This window comes from Myotis davidii, unplaced genomic scaffold (assembly GCF_000327345.1).
Source record: "Myotis davidii unplaced genomic scaffold, ASM32734v1 scaffold430, whole genome shotgun sequence".
Taxonomy (NCBI): domain Eukaryota; kingdom Metazoa; phylum Chordata; class Mammalia; order Chiroptera; family Vespertilionidae; genus Myotis; species Myotis davidii.
In genome coordinates this window covers 474,890-498,401 of record NW_006285247.1, presented here as the reverse complement: position 1 = coordinate 498,401, position 23,512 = coordinate 474,890, and the positions used below count along the sequence as shown (strand labels likewise).

General features: G+C 37.9%; 1 protein-coding gene across 1 annotated transcript in view; it reads left to right on the top strand.

Annotated features, from left to right (window-relative positions):
• The window catches only part of TMEM135 (transmembrane protein 135), a 216,879-nt gene that overhangs the window by 169,570 nt on the left and 23,797 nt on the right, over nucleotides 1–23,512 (top strand). The window contains exon 7 of the mRNA XM_006755866.2: nucleotides 21,317–21,358. Within this exon, the coding sequence (XP_006755929.1) occupies nucleotides 21,317–21,358 (42 nt within the window). The remainder of the gene's footprint in view (nucleotides 1–21,316; nucleotides 21,359–23,512) is intronic.

Here is a 23,512-nt window from a genome sequence, read left to right as displayed (position 1 = left end):
GAAGTGAAGTGGAGTTATTCACTGGAATTGAGAAGTCTGGAGTACTCCATGGATCACACATGTGGATGTTTGAAGTCACCCAAAACAATGGAAGGATTTGGAATTGAATGAAAGACTGTGAATTAAAATCCGAAGCCTTTGATGAATAAGGGAGAATGGCAGGGAGATTAGTGCATACACAGGGATGAGGAGGCACAGAGAGGGGCGTGACAGTGGCATGAGCCTCAAATGATTGAGACCTTTACTAAACAATTGGGGATAATGGTATAAAGCTAGAAAAGAGCAAGGAAGAATGTGGCCCAAACCTTAGTTTGAGATGGCTGCAGGGCATATGTGTCTTTAAAGAACAACTAGTTTTCACTGGAGACAAACAGGCAAAGAAGAAACAAATACAAAACCCATTTTCAGATAGGGTTGGGGTTACAGAACAAGGTAAAACAGATAGTATGTACTCAGTAAATGTACTATATATATTGAGCAACAATAAAAGTTGATGGAGCCCTAGTCAGTTTGGCTCAGTGGATAGAGCATCGGCCTGGGGACGGAAGAGTCTTAGGTTCTATTCCAGTCAAGGGCATGTGCATGGGTTGCGGACTCCATCCCCAGTAGGGGCCATTCAGGAGGCAGCCGATCAATAATTCTCTCTCATCATTGATGTTTCTATCTCTCTTTCCCTCTCTGAAATCAATAAAAATACATTTTTTTAAAAAAAGTTGACTGAAACACTGTCCACATACATTTTGGTTTTCATGTGTATTGGTGTTTGGGAGGGAGAATTCATGTTACAGACGGATTTTAATAATCTCAGCATTAATAGGGGATGAAGTCAAGAATACTAAGGGGAGTGGGAGAAAACAGAATTATGGGTGAACAATCAGTGCAAAATTTTAAAATTATTGACACATTTACTATCTAAGGAATATAGAATTGTATTTGTAAATGTGATAGATAGATTATGTACATGATAGAATTAAGTCTTGGTAAATGTCGGGTACTGCTTAAAATGCTTTAAAGTTGCCCTGGCCAGTGGTTAAAGCACTGACCTGTGGACTGCAGGGTCATGGGTTCAGTTCCTGATCAAGGGCGTGTACCTCAGTTGCAGGCTCCCTAGTGGGGGTGAGTGGGGGAGGCAACCAATAGATGTGTCTCTCTCACCTTGATTTCACGTCGATGTTTCTCTATCTCCCTCCCCCAAAACCCCCCGCCCCAAACACACACTCTGTCGCTTCCATTCTCTCAATGGAAAAAATATCCATGGGTAAGGATTTAAAGAAAAAATGCTTCAAAGTTTTATATTCTTTGAGTTAATGATCATGTTTATAAATTATCAAGATAATATAATAGTTGCTTTCTATTTAAAATAATGATTCATTTAATCTGTAAAGTGGTAAAACAAAATACAAATTGTTTTCTTAATGAACAATGTCATTGGTCTTTCTTGGGAATATTTTCTTTAAATTTCCTACTGGAATAAAGTGCCTCTTATTAAACAGATATATTTGGCTGCACCCATATTCCTTTATTGGACTCTGTATATGTTTGAGGAAAGCTCTGTGTGTTGAGCAATTTTCTCAAATCCATTTAGTATTTAAATATAAATGTGTAATGAAGACTGTTATCAAAAGTCTCAGTGGTAGTTATGATAGCTTACATATATATACTAGTGGCCTGATGCACGAAATTTGTGCATTGGCAGGGTGTCCCTCTGCCCAGCCTGCACCCTCTCCAATCTGGGAGCCCTTGGGGTATGTCCGACTACTGGTTTTAGGCCTGAAACCCATAGAGGCCTGGTGCATGGGTGGGGGCCAGCTGGTCTTCCCTGAAGGGGGTCCCAGATCAGGGTAGGGGTACCCTTGGGGGGAGGTGTTGTCCTGGGTGAGGGACTGGGGCGGTATGCAGGCCGGCTACACCCCCATTGGGGTGGGGATCCCCACTGGGGGGCGTGGCCAGCCTGGGTGAGGGTCTGAGGGCCATTTGCAGGCTGGCCATGCTCCCATCAGGGTGAGGGTCCCCGCTGGGGGGCGTGGCCGGCCAGGGCAAGGGGTTGAGGGCCATTTGGGGGTGGTTTGCAGGCCAGCCAAGCCCCCGGCTTTGTCTGGAAGGTCTCCCGGTCTAATTAGCATATTATTCTTTTATTAGTTTGTATATATAAAACTCTTAATATTGTGCCAAGCACTGTTTAAGTATTTTACATATGTTAATTAACTAACCTTCAAAACAACCCTGTGATGGTAATAGGTACCATTATTACCATTTTCACAGATGAGTAAACTTAGGTACAGAGAGTCTTAACTAATTCGTTGGCCAGTAGCAGAGCCAGGACCTGGACACAGTTGTCTGGATCCAAAGTCTATGCTTTTAACGATTGTGCTAAACTACTTTATGTGATGTGAGGAAGAGTATGACTCTTAAAAAAAAACCTTTTCCTTTCTTACATTGTTTCTTATTTTCTCAGCCTCTTTGGATTACTTAGGATTGGGCTCAGTATTTCAGGTGGAAAATACAGTGGCTTAAACATGAGAGAAATTTACTCCTTACATAAAGGAGGACACTCCAGGGCTGATACGGGAACTCCACAGTCATTGTGCCCTGACCAATCACTGCCTGTACCACGGTGGCTGCTGGAATTCCAGCCATTGAATGAATCTGTTTTCCAGGCCAAAAGGAAGGCAAATGGTGAAAAAGAAAAAGGGACGGTCCTACAAAATGAGCTTTCTTTAAAGAAAGCCCCACGCAACTCTTCTCATCTTGTTACTCAGAACGAGCTGGGAATTGTGGGGGTTTTTTTTATTCTGGGTAGCAGCATGCCTAACTAGATAATGGGTTTCTGTTACTAAAGTAGAAAGGGAGAATGAATACTGGGTAGGTATCTGCAGTCTGTGAGACATCATCCTTGGTATCCACACCTTTTCAGACTGGTCTTTTACACTGATTGTATCGGCACATTTTGAACTGAGAATTTAAATAACTGACAGGTGAAGACAAGAATTGAGAAAGAGTAGAATGGGGTATTTTGTCCCTCATGGTATACAGTGAGGGTAATAGTCATAATTGCTGTCGTTTTCAATTAGAGTAAAACTCTTTCCTAAAGTGATAAGTGACGTCTCATTATGTATTCACATAACATGTGTTATACTTTTAACAGGACAATAAGAAACAATATTTCAAAAGTGAACTTCTAGTTCCTGTGTGGGAGAAGGGATTCCCACCTGTTTGTTTTATTTCTTTAGGTTTATAGGAAGAATTGATTATTGACTGCGAAAGTCCTAAATGATCAGTTGAAGTCCCTTCCTGATTCTCCCTCTCTCACAGGAGAGAAGCATTTTGTCCATTTTGTGTAGGACTCTGCATTTTGAAGAATGGAGGGCCTGGTATATCTGATTTCACATTGTTGTGGGAGTTTCATTACATAGAGAAAGAAAAGAAGATTTATTGAAGAAAAAAATGTTTCTTTGGAAAGATTTTTTTTTTCCACTGAAGAAAATAGTAAGCCTGAAATAGTTACTTAAGCTTATTTCTTGTTTTAGTCACAGCTTGGATTTCAAGATTGTTTTTGGTGATGCATAAAAACTTTTTATGAAAGTAGATAATTTTATGCATTATGTACATTTCAAAAATAATACATGAAACTAAATGTCATGATGAATTCTTATTTCCCCGTAAGACAGTGTGTTCTGGAATACAGGATAGCTAAGTAAGTCTCCATTACTTTCAGGGGGAGATTAAGTACCTACTCTTTAAAAGATGGTCTGAATATGAATAGTTACATGACTTGTTCATTATACACACTCTGTCATTTGTCACATTTTAGCTGACTCAAGTTTCCAGTAAATGATTTAAGAATTTGAACTAGAATGAGAAAACCTCCTGTATCTTTTTTACAAGAGTGTATTAGGAACAAAATTCTGACCTCAAGGGTCAACGATATTGAATGGACAATCATGGATTTCACAAAGAATTCTTTTCTGTCTCTTCCTTGCTATTGTATTTTCACTCTTGCTGCACAACTAGTTAAACCCAGTTTACTAATGTCGTTAATGTTCTTCATTTGTTTTGTTTTGTTGCTTGTGGAAACCTGATTAGAGGTTTTGAGAGTGGAGTTTAGTCAGAAGTGATTTATTTTCTGTATCTAAGCTGGATTCCAGCTGTTCAAGGTTTTTGTCTTCGAAGTCTAGGTTTCAGATGACATTCAGATTGAAAAGACAGTTCTGGTTAAGATGCCTATCCTTGTCTTTCTTAAGTAGTTGAAATTGTTTGTTTTTCTAAGAATTTTTCAGAATTTTACTTAGATTTTCATGTTAAAATAAATTTGTTATACTGGTAGGATTATAGACTAAAAATTTTAAAATGGTTAGTTTCAAGGAAGGATTATATGTGTTTAAAAAGTTATTTATATTTTCCTAATTTTAAGTAGCCAAATGAATAGGATTCAGTAGGCTGTCTCTGTGAAAAGTCCTGCCTACTATGTAACAAAACAATATTTCCTTCATACTTCTGATTCAGAAGTCACAAGCTCTACCGATGTGGAGAGACAGACTCCTGTTCATGCTTACCATATGATTTGTCACACCCTGTATCTTTCCCTGAATCCTTACTTTTTTATTTTATTCACCAAAGTGTAAGCAGTTTTACATCTAGTTTTGACTTACATGGCTTGTCAAACTCCTGTTTATTACTAAAATTATGTTTCATAGCCTTCTTCCTAATGTTATAAATTTTAAAAGTTCTATAAAATAACATTTTCTGGAAAGGTATCAGCCATCATTATTTTTAGACTACAGAATTCTGTTGACTCTCTCACAAGTTGTTATTTTTTAGAGGAACTTTCAGTTTTTCTCATTAAAATTATACCTGAAGACACATCTGTAAACATCTCAATTCTGTTTCTCTTTTGAGAACTCTCAGTTATAAAGTACTTTTCATGAAACTTGCTGTATCAGGTTACCTATCAGTTTTCCTTTAGAAAGGTCATTTGTGATTGCTTCCTTCTTGACTATAATCCTTAGAAGAAAAGCCCCCTTGAAAATTATACACCAGCACTAAAAAAAAAAAAAAAAAAAAAAAAAAAAAAGTCTGTAATCATAGTCTTATTGGGTTCAGTTGATCCATCACCAGCTCCCTAGCGCTACAGTATGGTTACATCGACTTCCTATGGATTTCTATCAGTTTTTCGTGGTCCTAATAACAATGAAAAGAAGAAAGTTGTATCGCACATTCTATTACCACCCTATTCATTTTAATCTTTAGAAAGTGACTTAACTAATACTGGTTGCAGTTACCTTTGTGGTTATCTAGAGTTGCATTGTTTGGTATGGTAGCCACTGGCCACATCCAGCTGTTGAGCACTTGAAATGCAGCTAGTTCAAATTTAGTGTGCCGTTAAGTATAAAGTACTGCAGATTTTGAAGACTTAGTACAGAAAAAGGTATACTATCTTATTAGTAATTCTTTTTGTGTTGATTATTTGTTGACATGATCATATCTTGGATATGTCGGGTTAAGTGAAATATACTATTGAAATTGATTTCACATATTTCTTTTTACTTTTTAAAATATGGGTGCTAGCAAATTTAACACTACATCTACAGCTTGCATTAGGTTTCTTTTGGACAGTGCTGCTCTGGCAGATACATGATGAGAAATGATCTCTGTGAATCCTCTGATCCCAGCATTGTGATAATTCTGGCTGTTGCTCTGATTAATTCTGGAACCATTATTTTGCCTTTGATGGTTATGATATTTTGGCCTCTGTGGTGGATTTTTGCAGTGTGTTCTTTTGGGATGTAGGACTCTGGAAAACCCTTTCTGTTCATCAGGGCATGAACCAAACTACCTTTGTTTTGAAAAAAGTTGTCTTTTAAACCTTTCATTATGCTTAGGTCTTGTCATTGCTGATGTTGGACTTTCTACCTGGGATAGCAATTATCCTGCCTTTATCCTTTTATTATTAAAAGCCTTAAGTTTATTAATTTTATCTCGGTGATTCCATTTATTCAAAAGTAAATGAAACTTGAGTGGTTTTGTTTTTTTTTTTTAAATGATATCAGCTAATGAGATTGATGAAACATAGTTTTTACTGTTTGGGGAAATAGGTTTCTAGACCAGGCTTTAGAGTGGGTGGAAGGGGTGGATGCAGCAATTCAGGAAGCCTTCCCATCCCAAGCTGGAAATGTTAACAGAACTTTCAGGTCTGAAGCTGCGAAACACTAAAAATGCAACCCTTCAATGTCTGATGTTCTTTACCACATTCCCTGGGCCCCAGCTGTGGCTCTTCAGCCAGCTAGCTACTCCCCTTACTGGTAGGCAGAGTTAAAATGGTACTTGTAAATTTGTGAATTATGCTGAGACTTTCAAAGCTAAATCCAGACTTATTTGAAATGTCTTCACAAGTGTGATTTTTAGCAATCTTTGCCTACTCCCTGGAAGCTTTCCTCCCTGTCAACATTTGTCTGCCTATTAGCTCCCTAATGCTCTACCCCTTACTGTCTTTCTCACATTCCATCAGTGCATTCCTACCTTCTGACTTTCTGGCCAAACTATGTTAAGTATCTTGTGCTTTAGAAGTCTTGTGGCAAGTATTCTGTCCTATAGACCTAGTAGCAGGAGTGAGTGAACTCCTGAGAAGTAAATACGTATTTTCAGCTCCACGTCTTCATTTTAAAGAAGGCTAGGCAAGACATTTATAAAATATGATTTGTGAGTGCACTGGTTTCTAAAGAAATCTCCCCCCCCCCACCTTCCCCCCGCAAAGGAGTCCTAAGAGGCATCTGCTGTGTTTCTAGAGCAAAAAATAACCTTTAACCTCACCTTCATTTCTCGTTTTAAGTGAATGAATATTTGAGAAGCTCTTGTCTCCATGTTCAGGCCCCTATACTTTTTCTATTAAAAAAAATACGTGAAGTGCTACTATTACATTGGGTAATTTTATTTCAAATGAAAAAGAAGAATGTTATTTTCTTCTACCCTGCCATGTGGTTGTCTTTTATATTTTCACTTGACTCTCCTTCCTCTTTTAGCCTTTTAAAATTTTGACCCTGATGCTTGAATTTCCTTCCTTTCTTTCTACAAAAAATGGGATGCAGAATTAGGCATGGCCTGAAGTCAGAAGTAAATTCCTACATTTAAATGCTAGCAACCATGACAGGCTCCTTGAGGCAAGGCTTGCCTGCCTGTCAGCCCTTCGGCTGTTGGGTGACCACATGGCCACGGGGCTGACTCTAAGAATGTTCAGTTGTAATACACTATTGCAAAAAAAATAGAACAAAACATCACTCTGTGTTAAGTATTTGTCCTGCAGGATACTAAAAACCTAAAACATAGCCTACACATAAAAACTTGCAAGAATTTTTCACCATATGGAGTCTCAGAGTGAGAAAAGCCAAGCTAGTTTGGATTTTAAAGTTTTCCACCCACTTTTCCCTGCTGCCAATCCCTACAGGGACCCCTAATCATGTAGCACTGAAAAATATTAGCTTTTGCATTTCTAAATAATAATATGTTTTTGACTCAACATCATTTTAATTTACATATGCAAAGGAAATATGAAATTAGTAGCTAGGGTGGTATTCAAGGAGGGAATTAAAATGTAATTAAAATGTAAACCCATACATTAGCTTTGCCCATCTTTAAAAAAAAACATCGAAATTCAATCTATAGTGGGAGCAGAGACTAGACCCCAGGGAACCCTGAGCAGCCCACTGCTGCAGCCACTGGCCTAGTTACCATCACATCCTCGGAGGAACCACAGCTACCTTAGCCAGCTCCAGTCACCATCACTGCAACCTGAGCATCAGGCCAGGACCCTGAGACTCCCACTGCCCCACCCTCAGTACTGCCAATGCCAAGCCTGGTACCGTAGAGGGAGAGGCCAGAGGGTCTCTCATTGGGGACGCTAGCCATAGAGGACAAGAAAGTCATTCCAAGAAAGGTTGTGGAAACAGTAAAATAGTTCAGTGTAAGAAATGGGTATGGTTTCATCAACAGGAATGACCCCAAAGAAGATGTATTTGCATACCAGACTTCCATAAAGAAGAATAACTCCAGGAAGTACCTTCCTGTATAGGAGATGGAGAAACTGTGGAGTTTGATGTTGTTGAAGGAGAAAAGGGGGCGGAGGCAGCAAATGTTACAGGCCCTCATGGAATTCCCGTGCAGCAGTATATATGCAGGAGAACAAGGTAGACCAGTGAGACAGATGTGCATTGAGGTATAGACCACGATTTCACAGGGATACTCCTCATCGAAGAGCCTGGAGAGGACAGCAATGAAGACGACAAGGAAAATCAAGGAGATGAGACCCAAGTTCAGCAGCCACCTCAATGTTGGTACCATAACGCTGCAACTTCAATACTGACGCGATGCCCAAAAAACTCTAAATTACAAGATGGCAAAGAGACAAAAGCTGCTGATCCACCAGCTGAGAATTTGTCGGTTCTCAAGGCTGAGCAGGGCCAGGCTGCGTAAATGCCAGCTTACCATCTCTACCATCATCCCAGTTTAGTCATCCAACAAGAAGAAATGAATATGAAATCACAGCAGTAAGAAGTGAACAAAAGATTGGAGTGGGAGACTTTAAGTGCCTTATTTTTGCCCGTTGACCAGATAACTGGAACTATCTGCATTATCTGTGCAGCATGGGGTTTTTCTTATTTTTATCTCAAGATGTATTTTTGGTAATGACAAACGTGTTTTAGTGAAAAGCCTGGTTTTTCTTAGTACATCTTTAAAGATTTTTAAATTGCTTCATATCTGGTCCAATTGGAAATATAATTATTATAGAATATAGTGTTTTGAGTTATCACACAGATAAAAACTTCTTACTGAGTGACCCATGTGCTGTGCTCTGATGTACTAGTAGGCACTAAGGATACATTAATTGACAATAGCACTCTGTATTTTATATGAAAATACTTTGTATATATATATTCCCCGCTGGATTGTAAACTCCTGGAGAACATGCTCAATGGCTAGCCTCAGCACTTGGCAACCTGCCTGGTATTTAGGCTGCTCCTAGTAAATATTTGTGAAATAGCTACCTGTGTGAATGAGTAAATTAATGATGAATGAATGTGACTAATGCCCCAACCTACAAACTCTATAGTCTCAACTTGTTTACTCAATTACAATTCCTAGTACGCTGACAAACATGCCTATATCAACATCCCCAGTATCCTGGCTTTAGGACTTGATAGTTTTATATAAGAGTCATTGTTCTATTTTATCTGGGGAATTTAAAAACTGTTCCCAATTAAAAAGAAAAACAACTATTTAGACCCCAGTTTATACATATTTATGTCTAAGGGTAACATACTAAATTGTCAGTGTAAAAACTCAATAAAAATTTATATTAGGGATGATCTCTGGGAGTTGTTAATAAGTATTGGGATAGCTGGCTAAAAAATAAATTTCCTTAGAAACTAAATAAGAAGAAACCCTTTAAATTGCTGTTAAAAATGAGTCTAAGAACATGGTACCCAATTGGAAATATAATTACTATAGAATACAATGTTTTGAGTTACTATACAGATACAAATTTCTTACTGAGTGACTTATGTGCTTTGCACTGATGTAGGCACTTGGGATACATAATTGAACAATGCAAAATTGATGAATGCTTTAGTAATTAAACCTCAGAATACAGAGGTTTTTATGCATACATGTAAAATGTTAATAATATTTTGTAGGACAAACCTGTTTCTGAAACCAGTTGCAAATATTTTAAGATTATCACACTTAAAATGAAATATTGAAGTTATTGTAGAAAAGATTAAATGATGTTAGGATTTGAGAGGAAAAGGGGCATTGTGCTTTGAATTTCCTTAAATGTAATGAACAATTAAGTACAATACAATTGATCTTCAACAATAATATGCTTGGCCTGAGTGTAGACTATGTTATTGTTCAAAGAACTTGGCTTTCCTTCCCTGGGGAAGCATTATACTTCCCTGCCCTGTTGACATCATGCCTGGCCTTGGATTTGCTTTGGCTAATTAAATATGAGTGGAAATGATGTATGTTTACTCTGAGCTCAAGCTTTGAGTCAAAACCTAGTGTCCCATATTCTCCTTTTTTCTCTCTCTCTAACAATCAACCAAACTGAATAGATGCTTCTCCATAATCCCTAGGTCCAAAATAAAGATGACATGTAGCATGAGCAAGAAATAAAGTTTTGTTGTTGAAATCATTGAAATTTTCCCACTGCATCATAACCTAGCCCAGTGGTTCTCAAGTGAGAGCAGATATAGGAATCATATGGAGATTTTATTAAATTATAGATTATACAGCTTGTTGGATCCCAGTCTTAGAGTTTTTGGGGTGAGGATCAAGAATTCATATTTTTGACAAATTACCATCTGATTTGATGCTGTTCCAGGGGCCACACTTTGAGACTCACTGGTCCTAATTGATACAGCCCGTTAAATTATATTCCTGGATACCTTAATTACTCAGTCATTGCCATGACAACAAAATGCAGAATGTTTCCCAGCCTCATTATTAAAGAACTAAACTCTATATCATTTGCTCCTTTGATCCTGAGACATGGACACACAAAATGTCATAAGAAACACTAAATTTAGTAGAGTGGATTAGATAACTATGGATATTACTATGATATTAGCCAGAGTCAATTAAAAGCCTTACAAAGAACAAAGTCTCAGAAAGAGACAGTCACATCTAATTGTGAGAGAAATTGCCATTCCTGGTGACTTGGCAGGAATTCTCTTGGAAAAGAAGGGTAGGTGAAGAGGCCATTGCATATGGAAGGACCAGGATAAGCAAGGACGAGGTGAGGAGGCATACAATGTGTCTGAAAACAATAAGAGACAGAGACACAGATAAGGGAAAGGTGACCTCATGAATTTCTCAGAAGTTAAATTTCTTGCTTTTTGTATAATATGAAACAGTGAAGCTTCAATTCAGTACTGTTGTTTTGTGTTCATGTCTGGATTGAGGTGCTTTTAAATTGTAAGTTCCTAAAGGTGGCAAATTAATACCAAGGTGGGCCTTCTGATTGTCCAGGAAATTCTGCAGGGACTAATGTGAAAAATAGCCCTTGTGAGGAGGAGGGACGCCTGCTCGGATTTCTGGCCAGAGCACCCTTTCAGGCACATCATGCTTAGATAGGAACACGGGTGGAGCCTTTACCACTATCCATACCCGTAGATCCCTGGTAAAGTTTTTGTGTAATGTCAGTTGGAAGAGCATAGCTCTCTCTCTCTTCATTCAGGTGAAATGTGGGTTCTATTCTACTACCCAGGATCCCCTACTTCTCTGTAGTATTTCCTCTCCACAGTGAGCCCTCAGTGGGCAGTTAGACGATTGGGATGTAAAATGATTTTACTGTTGTGTGAGGATGTCTGAGACCAAACTCTGTTTTCTGGCAGATCACTTGACTTCCTTGGGCCTTGAATCTGTAAAATATAAATCTCTGGTTACTCGAGTTCAATATTCCATTTTTCTAATACCATTTACAGGCCAGCAAGATTCCAATATGTGTTGACTTGCCCAATTTCTGTTATACACACCACAAATTAAATAATCACCTTTGCGATGAATAAAGTAAGCTGAAGTATTTGAAATGGGTGCTTTCTTTTAGAGTTGGGTTACTTACTCTATAGTCCTCAGTTAATTAGAAAATAGTAGTTTTCCAAATGATGTTTTTGCTCCATTACCTGTTCATGCATATTTTATTTATTTTAGATTTGAACTTTCATGTAAAATAAGCATCAATTTATGAGAAAGTATCTCCTGATGTTAGAGTTTCAAATAGTTGCCACTTTATTCGCTATTAAAGCCAGAAGCCATCTTATTATTTATGATCACAAAGAGGCCACATTTTTTAAATTGACAACTCAGTCACTGTATATATTCAGTATTGTATAAATTATAAGTGGGTTGAAAATTATATTAATACGAATGCATGAGCTGTTCTAGGTTTTGTGACAGGGACAGGGACTTTAGTAAATGTGCCAAACATCAAGGAATTCAAGTACTTCTATTCATAAGAATTGGCTAAATAAAGCATATATGTTATGTCATAAACAATATGTCAACCCCAGGAAAATCAATAGTTAAATGACGAAAGGAACACTGTTACAAAGAAAAATTGGTGATAAAATGTTAAGTTAAAATATTAGATTTAAAAATTTTGGCAGTTGGACTTAGGATCCAGAAAGTGTATGACTATTGGGAATATTTGGGAAGTCTTTGTGTAATACGTTCTGCTTCACACTTACTACAGCATTCCAAAAGGGTGCTTCTGGGTTGCCACAGTGTCTCCCTGCTGGTATAAATCACTGCTTCATAGTTTAAAAGAAACAACATGGTAATTCATATAAATAGGTTTTAAAATAAGATTCTTCTAACTCAGAATAAAAATACGACCTCCTTCAAATTACACAGAAATCTTATTGAAGCGTCAGTCAGTTAGAGAAGCCAAACCAACCATTTACCTTCACTGCCTGCGTCAGAGTGCCTGCCTGGTATCACCTACACAGAGGGGGAGGTGTGAGCAGGCCCCGCCCTGCAGTGTGTGGGTAGACACAAGCCCTTCTGTTTCCCTGGGGTTTTGCTTCCGCAGACATAGAATTGAGGGGGGTAGGCTAGTGGCTTGTAAGAGCCCTTTGAAATAAAGGCACCTAAGTGGGCTTGAGATCCCACCTTGAGCAGAGGTTTAGGGTGGCAAAAGAAATGGATGAAAAATGGTGGGGTGGGCACAATATGTCTTACCTTTCTGTGCCATCACTCAAAACTGATCTACAACACAGTTCAAGGAAATGTTTGATACTTTGATCTAATGACTGATATTGCTAAGGGTGAGCAAATGAGGCATCTGACATGAAATTTTGGATAAGACTGTAGAAAGGCTGTGCCAGTCTTGTGTAGAAAAACAATGCAATACCATGTCAACCCAGAAGTCAGGACTTTGGCCTCTGAAGTTTAAGAACCAGCAATCTGGTCTGGAGATACACGAATCTATAGGGTGCACTCCTATTAAGAAGGTGTTTCCAGAAATCCTCCTAGGCAGGCACCTTCCATGAAACTGGTTCTAACAGAAAAGATGCAAGAGAATTAAGTGCAGGGTAGGCTTTTTTCTTTACAGAGCAAAACATCACCGCAAAAGAGTGATGGCTTCTCACATTCCGGCCCCTAAAAAGATTACAAATATCCCTTCTGAAATATAATACTTCATTTTCAAAATGCATCTCTTTACTGTCTCGTAAGGCAGCCATGCATTGCAAACCTTAAGCACGTGACAGTCACATGATTTCTTCAGTAAGCCCAGTGCTGCCACAGCTGTCTCAGAGCTCCCAGCCAGAATAGTCCTGAGGAGTCAAATATTAAAGTTTTCTCCACAGCCACACGCTCCTTTGATGTTTGGGTTATTGAACACAACTGCACTGGGTAATTTGTCTTCAACCTAGTCCATTTCTGTTCCTACAGTGTTAGCTGTGCTTTCTTTCCCATGAACCCTCTGACTCCACCTTGAACAACTTCATCAGAATCTCCCCTGTCTTTGTGTACTCTAGAGCATAAGAAAGGCCATTACGACCCCTGGTTCAACACCAGCCTTCACACCTACATGTCCAGACTTATTAAGAAGTGTTTTTATCTTGTTGCCTGCTGAAGGTGTCAGGGTGAAGGCAGCCCTAGTGGGCTGCAGCTTCCTCTCTCACAGCCTGGACAGTGGCCCAGACTAAGGAAGTGACATCCTCGGGGTCCGGGCACACGGGTGCCTTGGGTGGGAGCCCCACCGCTGCAGCCTCTCTCCATGGACACGCGGCCACATTGGCACTGCCATATTATTTTAATGACATAGATACCAGCATGCATTTGAAAACAAATTTATGTTGATTCAGAGATTCTATATAATTGAAAACATTTGTTTTAATCCTTTTCACCACCATTATAGAAGGGGGAAAAGTGAAAATACTTGCCAGTCTTGAGGACTTAAAAAATAGATTAGTTCAGTATTGTGGTTATCATTTTGTTTAATGTAAATAATTGTTGCCCATAGCAATCCCATCTTAAAAACTTGCTAAGCTTTTTCTTAGATTTGCATAAAATACCATTTCAATCTTAAATTTGGTTTTTGCCTATAGTAAATTTGTCAAGTCTAAACACATGACATTTCCAGTTTGACTAGTATTGCTAGTATGAAACAGAATTTCATACTAATTAACATTTCTCTTAGACACAGTCTGAAGGTAACGCTTGGTTCCTTAGCAATTGAAGACAGCTTGGAGTGTGACCTTCCTTAGTTTGGATTTTAAAGCAAAACAGTTCGAATCTCTCGAAGTTTAAGGAGGAATCTGATTCTATTGGAGTTGTTACTGTAAGTCTGAATCCAAATGTTTAGGCCACACTAGGAAAAAGTATACAATATTCATCTGGAGACTTAACTATCACACTTGATTACCCATAATTGCTGCCTTGCTTCAGCAGCTTTCCTGAGGTTCTTGAGAACAAACAGTATTCCATTCTGTAGGAAATACATGTACTGTGAAATATTTACCAGAATCAAAAGTAATATTTTTAATGCACTGGGAGAATTTAGCATTTAAAGAATCCAATTGGAAATTATTTTGTAGATTTCTAATGTATTCATGAAGCTAACAAAATAATCTTCCCCAAATTTCTTAATTTGCTGCTATTCCAACTTCATATTTTTGAATGTGAGTTTTCTTAAAATAGGAACATAACATTAGTTATCTGGTTATCTCTTATTAAGTGCCATATGCAGTCCGAAACTGAAATCTCTCAGTCTGTTTTGTTTTCAAACAATAGTAGACGTAAGAGGAAAAACCTGTTGTGTGTATGTAAGCAATGTAATTTGTTGTAGTACACATTACAAATTCTGAGTAGTAAATCCAACTGACTGAGTTAATCTGTTGGAACATACTAGTATATATGTGATTAGGAAACTGAAGATTTAAAAAAAATGGAGGGATCTCTTACCTTTTGGAACAGCATGGATGGACCTGGAGAATATTATGCTAAGTGAAAGAAGCCAATGTGAGAAAGACAAATATTACGTGATCAAACTTATTTGAGGAATTAATGAACAAAATGAACTGACCAACAAAATAAGACCCAAACCATGGAGGCATGGAACAGATTGGCATACCTTGATGTGAGGTTGGGAGGACGAGAAGAGATAAGCCAAAGAACTTATATACTTACATGCATTGCCCGTGGACATGGGCAATAGGGTAGTGAACACCTTGGGGCAGTGGATAGGAGCTGAGAAGAGGGGGGTTGAGGGGGGATGGGAAATATCTGTAATATTATCAACAATAAAAATATATATTGAAATAATAATTAATGAAATTAATTCCATGTCATTATTTTTTTTATATTCTTATGATAAGTAGGTGTCAATAAAAATCTATAGTTGATCACATTTTAATTACTAAATTATAACAAATTTAAGGTGAACTTCAACATTTGAAAATGGATAAGGAAAATTAATTTTAAAAAGTGATTAATTCTTTTAAGTGGGTTTTTAAAAGCAATAAGAAAATTTAACTTTAAAAGAAACTACATAAAATGCATGCGTTTTTCTTTAAAATGAAGACACCTGTGGGTAACAAATTTAAGGCATTTAAATATATTTTGGTTTTTTATAATTTTCAAATTAAGCTTTTCAGTGGTGTTATTCCAAATGTATTTATGTTTTTAGTACCAATGGTAATAAGATAATTAGATTAAACTTTTGAAGATCCAGCTATTGTCTGTAACTATAATTTATCATTAAGTTATGTCATTCTTTTCAAATCCCCAATATATTTGAATTTTAAAACAAAATGTCTTTATTGAATTCAGAGAGAGGAAGGGAGAGGGATAGAGAGATAGACACATGGATTGGCTGCCTTCTGCACACCCCATACTGGGGATTGAGTCAGTAACAACAGCATGTGTGCCCTGACGGGGAACAGGATTGGTGACCTCCTGGTGCATGGGATGATGCTCAACCAACTTGCTACACCAGCCGGGCTATACTTGAGTTTTTTTAAAAAAAATTCTGTTAAATAAAAGAATAACTTTTACTTTTAATACTGAGTGACTTAGATGATTATGGTATCAATATATTAAAATTTTTAAGAATTATCACATTTGCATGACTTTTAAATTCAACTTGTCCTTTTTGTGCCAATCTTTTAGCACATTTAATTGTGATTTTGTATATATTACTTTTTGCAAATCATTTAAGGAGTCAGATAATGTAAAATGCTGGACTAAGGAAATTTGAAGCTGAATTAAAGTGCAAATACAGTAATTAAGCCTCTAGAAAGATCTACTGATAAAAGAAATTGTATGTTAGAACTTTTAGTCAAGATTATTTTCACTTATTTGGCAAACATACAGATAACTTTACAGACTCCCTTTTTTGTGGTCAGATGTGGTATATAACTTAGCTTTGCATTTCTGAAGTGATCAGCAAAACAGCATCATCTGTATGTTAGATGCTCAATAAATGATTGTTAAGTGAAGAAAGATAGATGATGTAATATTTAACCAGTATTTGAGTTTCCTTCTAACCAACTCAGTGAGTAAAAAGGCACAAAAGACCTCTGAAATTGATACTTAGTGAATGTTTTTATCATTGTAATGACCTAATTACCCGTGTTTATTGGGATCATAGTTTCAGAAAATTCTAGTCTAAACCATTTATTTTAGTTAGCAAGTTTTTGCCTTCTAGCATAACTTTTACATCAGTATTAATTAGTAAAGTTGACTAATTTGAGATTTACATCTCTGCAATTGTGCTGATGAAATGGAGATGATACCTTTTATTCTGTTTAATCTTTTCTTAAATGTTTAGGTATGGATGTTTTGAATTAAACTACACAAATATATTAATGGTACCTGTAAAAACATTCAAAATGATGTATAAATATAGAGTAATACTGAAAACTATTTGAGTTATATCCTTGTGAAAATTTCTATAACTCTATGCTTTCACTCATATGTGGAATATGAAACAAGAAACAAACCAAAACAAACTCTTAGATGGAGACCCAGAATGGTGGCTACCACAGGGGAAGGGAATGGTGAAGCAGGAAGGGTGAATTGGGTAAAGGGGGTCAAATATATGGTAACGGAAGGAAACTAGACTTTTGATGGTAAGCATACAGCAGAATATATAGATATCAGGTTATAATGTTGTACACATGAAATTTATATGATATTATTAACCAGTGTTACTTTAACTTAAAAAAAAAAATCAGTATTCTAAAAAGGTATGTTTTGGTGTGGCAAGTTCTGCTCCCCTATAGAATAGAAATCACCCATCATTTAAAGTTTAATATTATCATATTTTCTTGGAAGAACTTAATGCAATTTAAGATTAGAAACATTTTGATGTATTTTTAAAGGAAAACGTACAACAAAATGTTTGATATAAAAATCACATCAAAGAGCTACATATTGTTCCAAAAGTGGTTTACTAGCGACATCTGCTGGTACAGTGCTGTTGTAAAGCTAATAGTAACTCATGGAAGTAATTTCATGGAAATTAAGCAAGATAAAAAATTTTGGGGGAAAATTGTTTTTTTACTATCATTTACAATAATTCTCACTGAAAAATTATTGTGTTTTTGTGGGTTTTCCCCCACTGGAATTTCACCAATAATATTATTTTAATTACAATAATATTAAACTTTATACTTTCTTGTATATAACCTTAAATTCTACCTTGAACCTCTATGATTAGTTGTGTATCAACTAAGTTGCTTGATGTAATGCTACAAATGCTTTTTCCTCCTCTTCTTCCCTGGCTTTGTTTTTATGTCATATATAGCAGAGAACTTTGCAAATTTAGAGAGATTCAGTAACTATGGATTTAATCATACTACTTACTTATTTGTCATTTGAATAGACTAACTTTAGTAGAAAGGTCTACATGAATTAATTGCATTATATTTATGTACACTCAAAAATAAAAATGAGTGTACTTATTAGGAGGAGAAATTCTTTTTTTTTTTCATAGAAGAGATTTTCTGCACTGCAAATTATGGAGGAATAAAATATACTCGGTCTTTGAATATTTTCTCTATTGACTCTTATTGATTGTATCCAGTCCCATGGATTTAAGTATTACTTATATATGAATCAGACTTCATTCATTTTTTAATCCAAACCTGTCTAGCCAGCTCCTTGCTTCCTTAACATTTCCATTTATAGCTAATATGCACCTCAAACTTAACATGTCTAAAACAAAACTTTGATTTTCTCTTGAAACCTATTTCTCCCATAGTCTTTCTCACTTCGGTACATGGACATTTTTATCTTTCCAATTTGCTCAAACTGGAAGTATTTCAATAATTTGTAAATTCCCTCTTTTGTTCATAACCCACGTTGAAAACCATCAAGAAATTTCGCCAGTTTTGTTTTTGATACACATCCAGAATCTTACCACTTCTCTCCACCTCTGTCACTGTGATCTAGACAAGCCACACCTTTTTCCTGGGAACTAGCCTCCTTGCTTCTAACAGTGCCCTCCTCTCTCCTATTTCCCAACCAGCAGCCAAATGATTATCTTCAAATTTAAAACACATCTTGTCACTCCTCTGCTGAGAACCTTCCAAGGTTCTTAACGTGCCTAGAGGGCCTTATAAGATTTGTAGACCACTCTCTCCCTCCATAGCTATTACTGTCACCTCATTTCCCACCACTGTTTCCCTCTCCTCCTCTGCTCCAGCTGCAGTAGCCTTGTTCTCCTCACCTGCTACGCAGACTCCTCATCAAGGGCTATGTACTTGCTCTTCCTTCAAACTGAAATGCTCTTCCCTCAATTCAGTAAGGTTTCTGATCAAATTACCAAATTCCACCTTCTCGGAGAGGCCCTCTCTGACCACACTATGTAGAAAGATAAGGCCTGACTCCATAACTGTTTCTGCCCTTATTTTGCTTTTCTTTCTGCCATAGCAATGATCATCACATGACATACTTACTTTTTCAATGATATCTCTCCCCAACCTAGAATGTCAGCCTTTTGAAAGGAGGGATTCTATTGTTCACTGTTACATCCTTAGAACCGAAACCAGCGCTTACACATAGTAGCTACTCAGTCAATATTTGTTGAATAAATCAATGAGCCTCCATATAGGAGTGGACATTGCGATTTAATTTACATTATAATAACCAAACCCATGGAACAGTGAGGAACCTTCTAATGAGGTCTGCTTTGTAGAAATCTTTATGTTGATATACTTTTTACATTTAACACAGAGTATAATAGTGTTTCACAGTCAGGTTAAGGCTCAAACAATACTTGGTGTCAAAATGCAGGGCAGTATTACTATTTTAAAGATTCTTTTTATGGGAATAATTGCTTTTTTGTTCTTTTGACATCGGCATCTGACCCTCAATTACATTAACAGACCTTACACACATGAATAGAAAAAAGAATAGCCCCTTTGGAATCCAGGCTAAGACTTTATCAATATCTTCCCACAGGGTTCAGCTGAAAGAACCCAACTTCCATCATAATGAAATTGCAAATTCATTTGTATATGCCCTTTTATATTTGAAAGCTACTTTTTGATGTTTGGTCTGCAATTAGATTTATTGTTGAAGGTCACAATATGCCATCCTGACTAGACCAAGTTGTCAGAATCCTTTATCTATTCAGCATTGCACAAAGACAAATGGCTGTCTTTTAACAATAACACACTCAAGCTGCAATTTGTTCCCAGTTGTATATAATCTTTTCATCAATCTGCTGCTTTCTCTTTTCCAGTCAGTAGACCACTAGCCTACCCCCTCAGCACCACACCTATCTAGAAATTGCTCAATTATGGGTTTAAAATTACTGAGAAACACTTTCTTCAGATGGAAAAAGATAAGTTTAAGATTTATTTTTTTAAGTTTAAGATTTTTAATGCTACAGTTTTCCCATGCACTATTTTTAGCTTAACATATAAATTCTTTTGCCTTTACCTTCATTCTGTAGGTAATTAGGCAGTGTGTTAGCTAAATTCTGTGGTTACATTTCTCACTGTTAACATGACCACAAAGTAAATTATGTTGCTTAATTGAAATGAATTCTTAAGCGTTTTAAAATATCTCTGTGCACACGGATGAAATTCTTTTCTGAGATTTTATATGCTCTCCAATAAACTGTACTTATCTAAAATTGTAAGATAGATTTCTTATGTTTTTGTACATTTTCTTTGTGACTTGTTACATAAAAGGTATACAGAGAGAATTGCCCAGTTAGACTTGAGGTTGTATTTTTTGTCCAAGAATAGCTAGGGTCATATTAATATACATTACAACATTATTATATCACCAATCTTTATAGTTTCTCCAAGGGATTTTGATACTAGATACCCAAACATTCTTTAGTAACTTGATCATAACTATAAAGCAAATTAATGTCCTCATTTTTAAATTTTTGTTAAAATAGTTTTTGCAGATCTGACCGTCTTTTTTTTCTTTTCTTAATTATCATGTGGTTTGAGTCTCTCTTAATTAAAAGGAATACACTTTTTCAGGAGGAGTTATGACTTTTAAGTTAGATGAACATTTTTCCCCCCAGAATTCTGACTATTTATTTTGTAACATATGGGAAGTTGCTACATTTTGGGGGCCCTCTGCACAGCTATGGAATAGAGAAACGACTATTCATACAGTTGTGATATAATGAAATGAAACAACACATATAAAGGCCCAAAACAATGCCCAGCAATAGGAAGTACTCATGAAATATTATTTGGAATCCTCGCTCTGTGCTTTCCCCACACCCCTACCCTGTTCCCCATGCTCTGTGATATGACTGGGCTTACTCAGAAGTTAAAACTATTCAACTAAACTTGAAGCTTTGTGTGTGTGTGTGTGTGTGCGCGCGCGCCTGCCAACTCTGCATTGCTCTGCATTCATTGCATTAATAAGTAGGGAGAAGTCAGGACCTTGAACTGACCTTTGCATAATACCCAGCAGGTGTATGTGTCCTTTTACTTCAAAACAAATTGCTCCCCTATGGATTGGGTAGAATGAAGAATGTTCCGCTCCCAACCTTCATTTCAAGTCCACATGGAGCCCTGGGAAGATTTGCTTAAATCTCTCTTCAACTTGAAAATCTCAGAGTTGAGCCTTAAGTTATGGCAATATGATAGAGGAAAACATCATTTTATGTAAGATAGTTTCACTATAGTTTGTTTTGACCACTTGTACTGCTCTGATTATCAGCCTAAAAGTTTCACTTTTAAAAAAATAATCATTTTTCAGAAAAATTTTAATAGTTAATTAATATGCTACTTTATATCTCAAAACATGTATTTTTAATCATTGCACATTTTTGTTGTTGTAGGTGCAAAGATGGTTTGAAAGGATTCACGTTCTCTGCACTTAGGTAAGGAGCATATTTTACTTACTTTAAGAAGTAAATAAAAAGTAATGTTGGTATACATAATTATAATATTTATTGACTCAATTTTTAAGTTTGAAAGTAATTTTAGAAGTCATAAAAGTGACTGTGAGTATTTCATTGAAAGCATAATTTATTAGATTTTCACCTAAATGATCAGTCAGTCAGCATCTACTTTGGGGCCTATTGTGTTCCTTATACCGTGGGGCATTAGAAAATAATTACCAGAACTCTCTCCTCAGGTGGCTTAGAAAGACAAAGTTTCACATGAACAATTATTGGAATATTAAGTACTTAATAGTGTGGTACCAATTTATGGGCTTTTTTAGAGCAAGACTCATGCTTTGTCAAATATCTTATAGCCCAGCGCTTGCCACGGTAATTGACACATGGTGGACACTCAATGTGGAAATGTTGGTTAAAATTAGCATTGTATTTTGTAGTTCACCAAGCACTTTCACATAAGATTAGAAAACTGAATTTTCACAACAATTCTATGAGATGGTATTTTTATGCCCATGCGACATAAAAAATCAGAGGTTTAGAATGTTTGACTAATGTAATTTAACATCACACAGTCATTGTATATACTTATTCCAAACCCAGTACTCTTCCAGTTTATGTCATAAATGTTGCCTGTTTTCTTCCTCAAAGTACATACAGCAAATGCTTAGTGAAGGTTAGTAGTGTGGTATTTACTGCAAATATGGGAGGGAAGCATTAGGGTGGTCTTCCATCCTATAAGCTTTTCTATGATTGTCTCATCAGATTATTTTGAGGGTCAAATGAGTTAATGTAGGAAATGTATTTAGAACTATATGCATGGCACATAGTGCTCAAAACATTGGTTATTATTATTTAAATTTTATTTATCAGTTACAGTTGGCATGCTATATTAGTTTCAGGTTTATAACATAGTGATTAGACATTTATGTAAGTTATGGTGTCATCATCTGGATAAGTCTAGTATCAATGTGACATCATACATAGTTATTAAAATACTAGAGGCCCGGTGCACAAAATTCGTGCACTTGGGGGGAGCGTCCCCCAGCCTGGCCTGTGTCCTGTCACAGTGTGGGAGACCTACGATCAATTGCCCCAAAGAGGTAGGCCCCTCCCACCCATCCAGGGCTCCTCAATGGATTGTCCCAAAGAGGTAGACAGGACCCCCAGGACCCCCAGGCAGGCTTCACCGCGCAGAGCTGGGAGGAGGTGGTACTCCCAGGCAGGCCTTGCCGCATGGAGGCGGGACCCCCAGGCAGTCCTCGCTGGACCCCCAAGCAGGCCTTGCCTCACAGAGGCAGGAATCCCAGGCAGGCCTCGCTGTGTGGAGCTGGGGGAGGGGGACCCCCCAGGCAGGCCTCGCCACGTGGCGCCAGGAGAAGGCGGAACTCCGAGGCAGGCTCCATGCCTTGCACACAGCATCAAGCCCAGCCCCGCCCACCTGCACACGCCCACTGTGCACATAGCCATTTTGTGATGGCGTGAAGGCATCACGGCATGACGATTACTTAGGCTTTTATTAGTAAGAATAGAGGCCCGGTGCACAAAAATTTGTGCACTTGGGGGGTAGGGGGGTCCCTCAGCCTGGCCTGTGCCCTCTCGCAGTCTGGGACCCGTCGGGAGATAACGACCTGCTGGCTTAGGCCTGCTCCCGGCTGGCAGAGGGCAGGCCCAATCCCTAGGGGCAGCCCCTGGTTGGGCTCAGAGCAGGGCCGATTGGGGAGTTGGGGTGCCGCCCCCTGTCATGCACAGAGCAGGGCGATCGGGAGAATCTGATGCCACCCTCAGTCATGTGCAGGGTAGGGCCAATTGCGGGGTTGGGGCACCACCCCCTGTCACACTCAAGGCAGGGTTGATGGGGAGGTTGCGGCGCAGAGCAGGGCCCATCAGGGGGGTTGGGGCTCTGTACCCTGTCACGCACAGAGCAGGGCCAGTCAGGGGGTTGGGGCGCTGCCCCCTGTCACGCACAGAGCAGGGCCCATCAGGGGGCGTTGGGGCTCCGTGGCCTGTCATGCACAGAGCAGGGCCCATCAGGGGGTTGGGGAGCTCCCCCCTGTCACTCACAGAGTAGGGCAGATAGGGGAGTTGGGGCACCGTCCCCTATCACACACAGAGCAGGGCCAATCAGGGGATTGG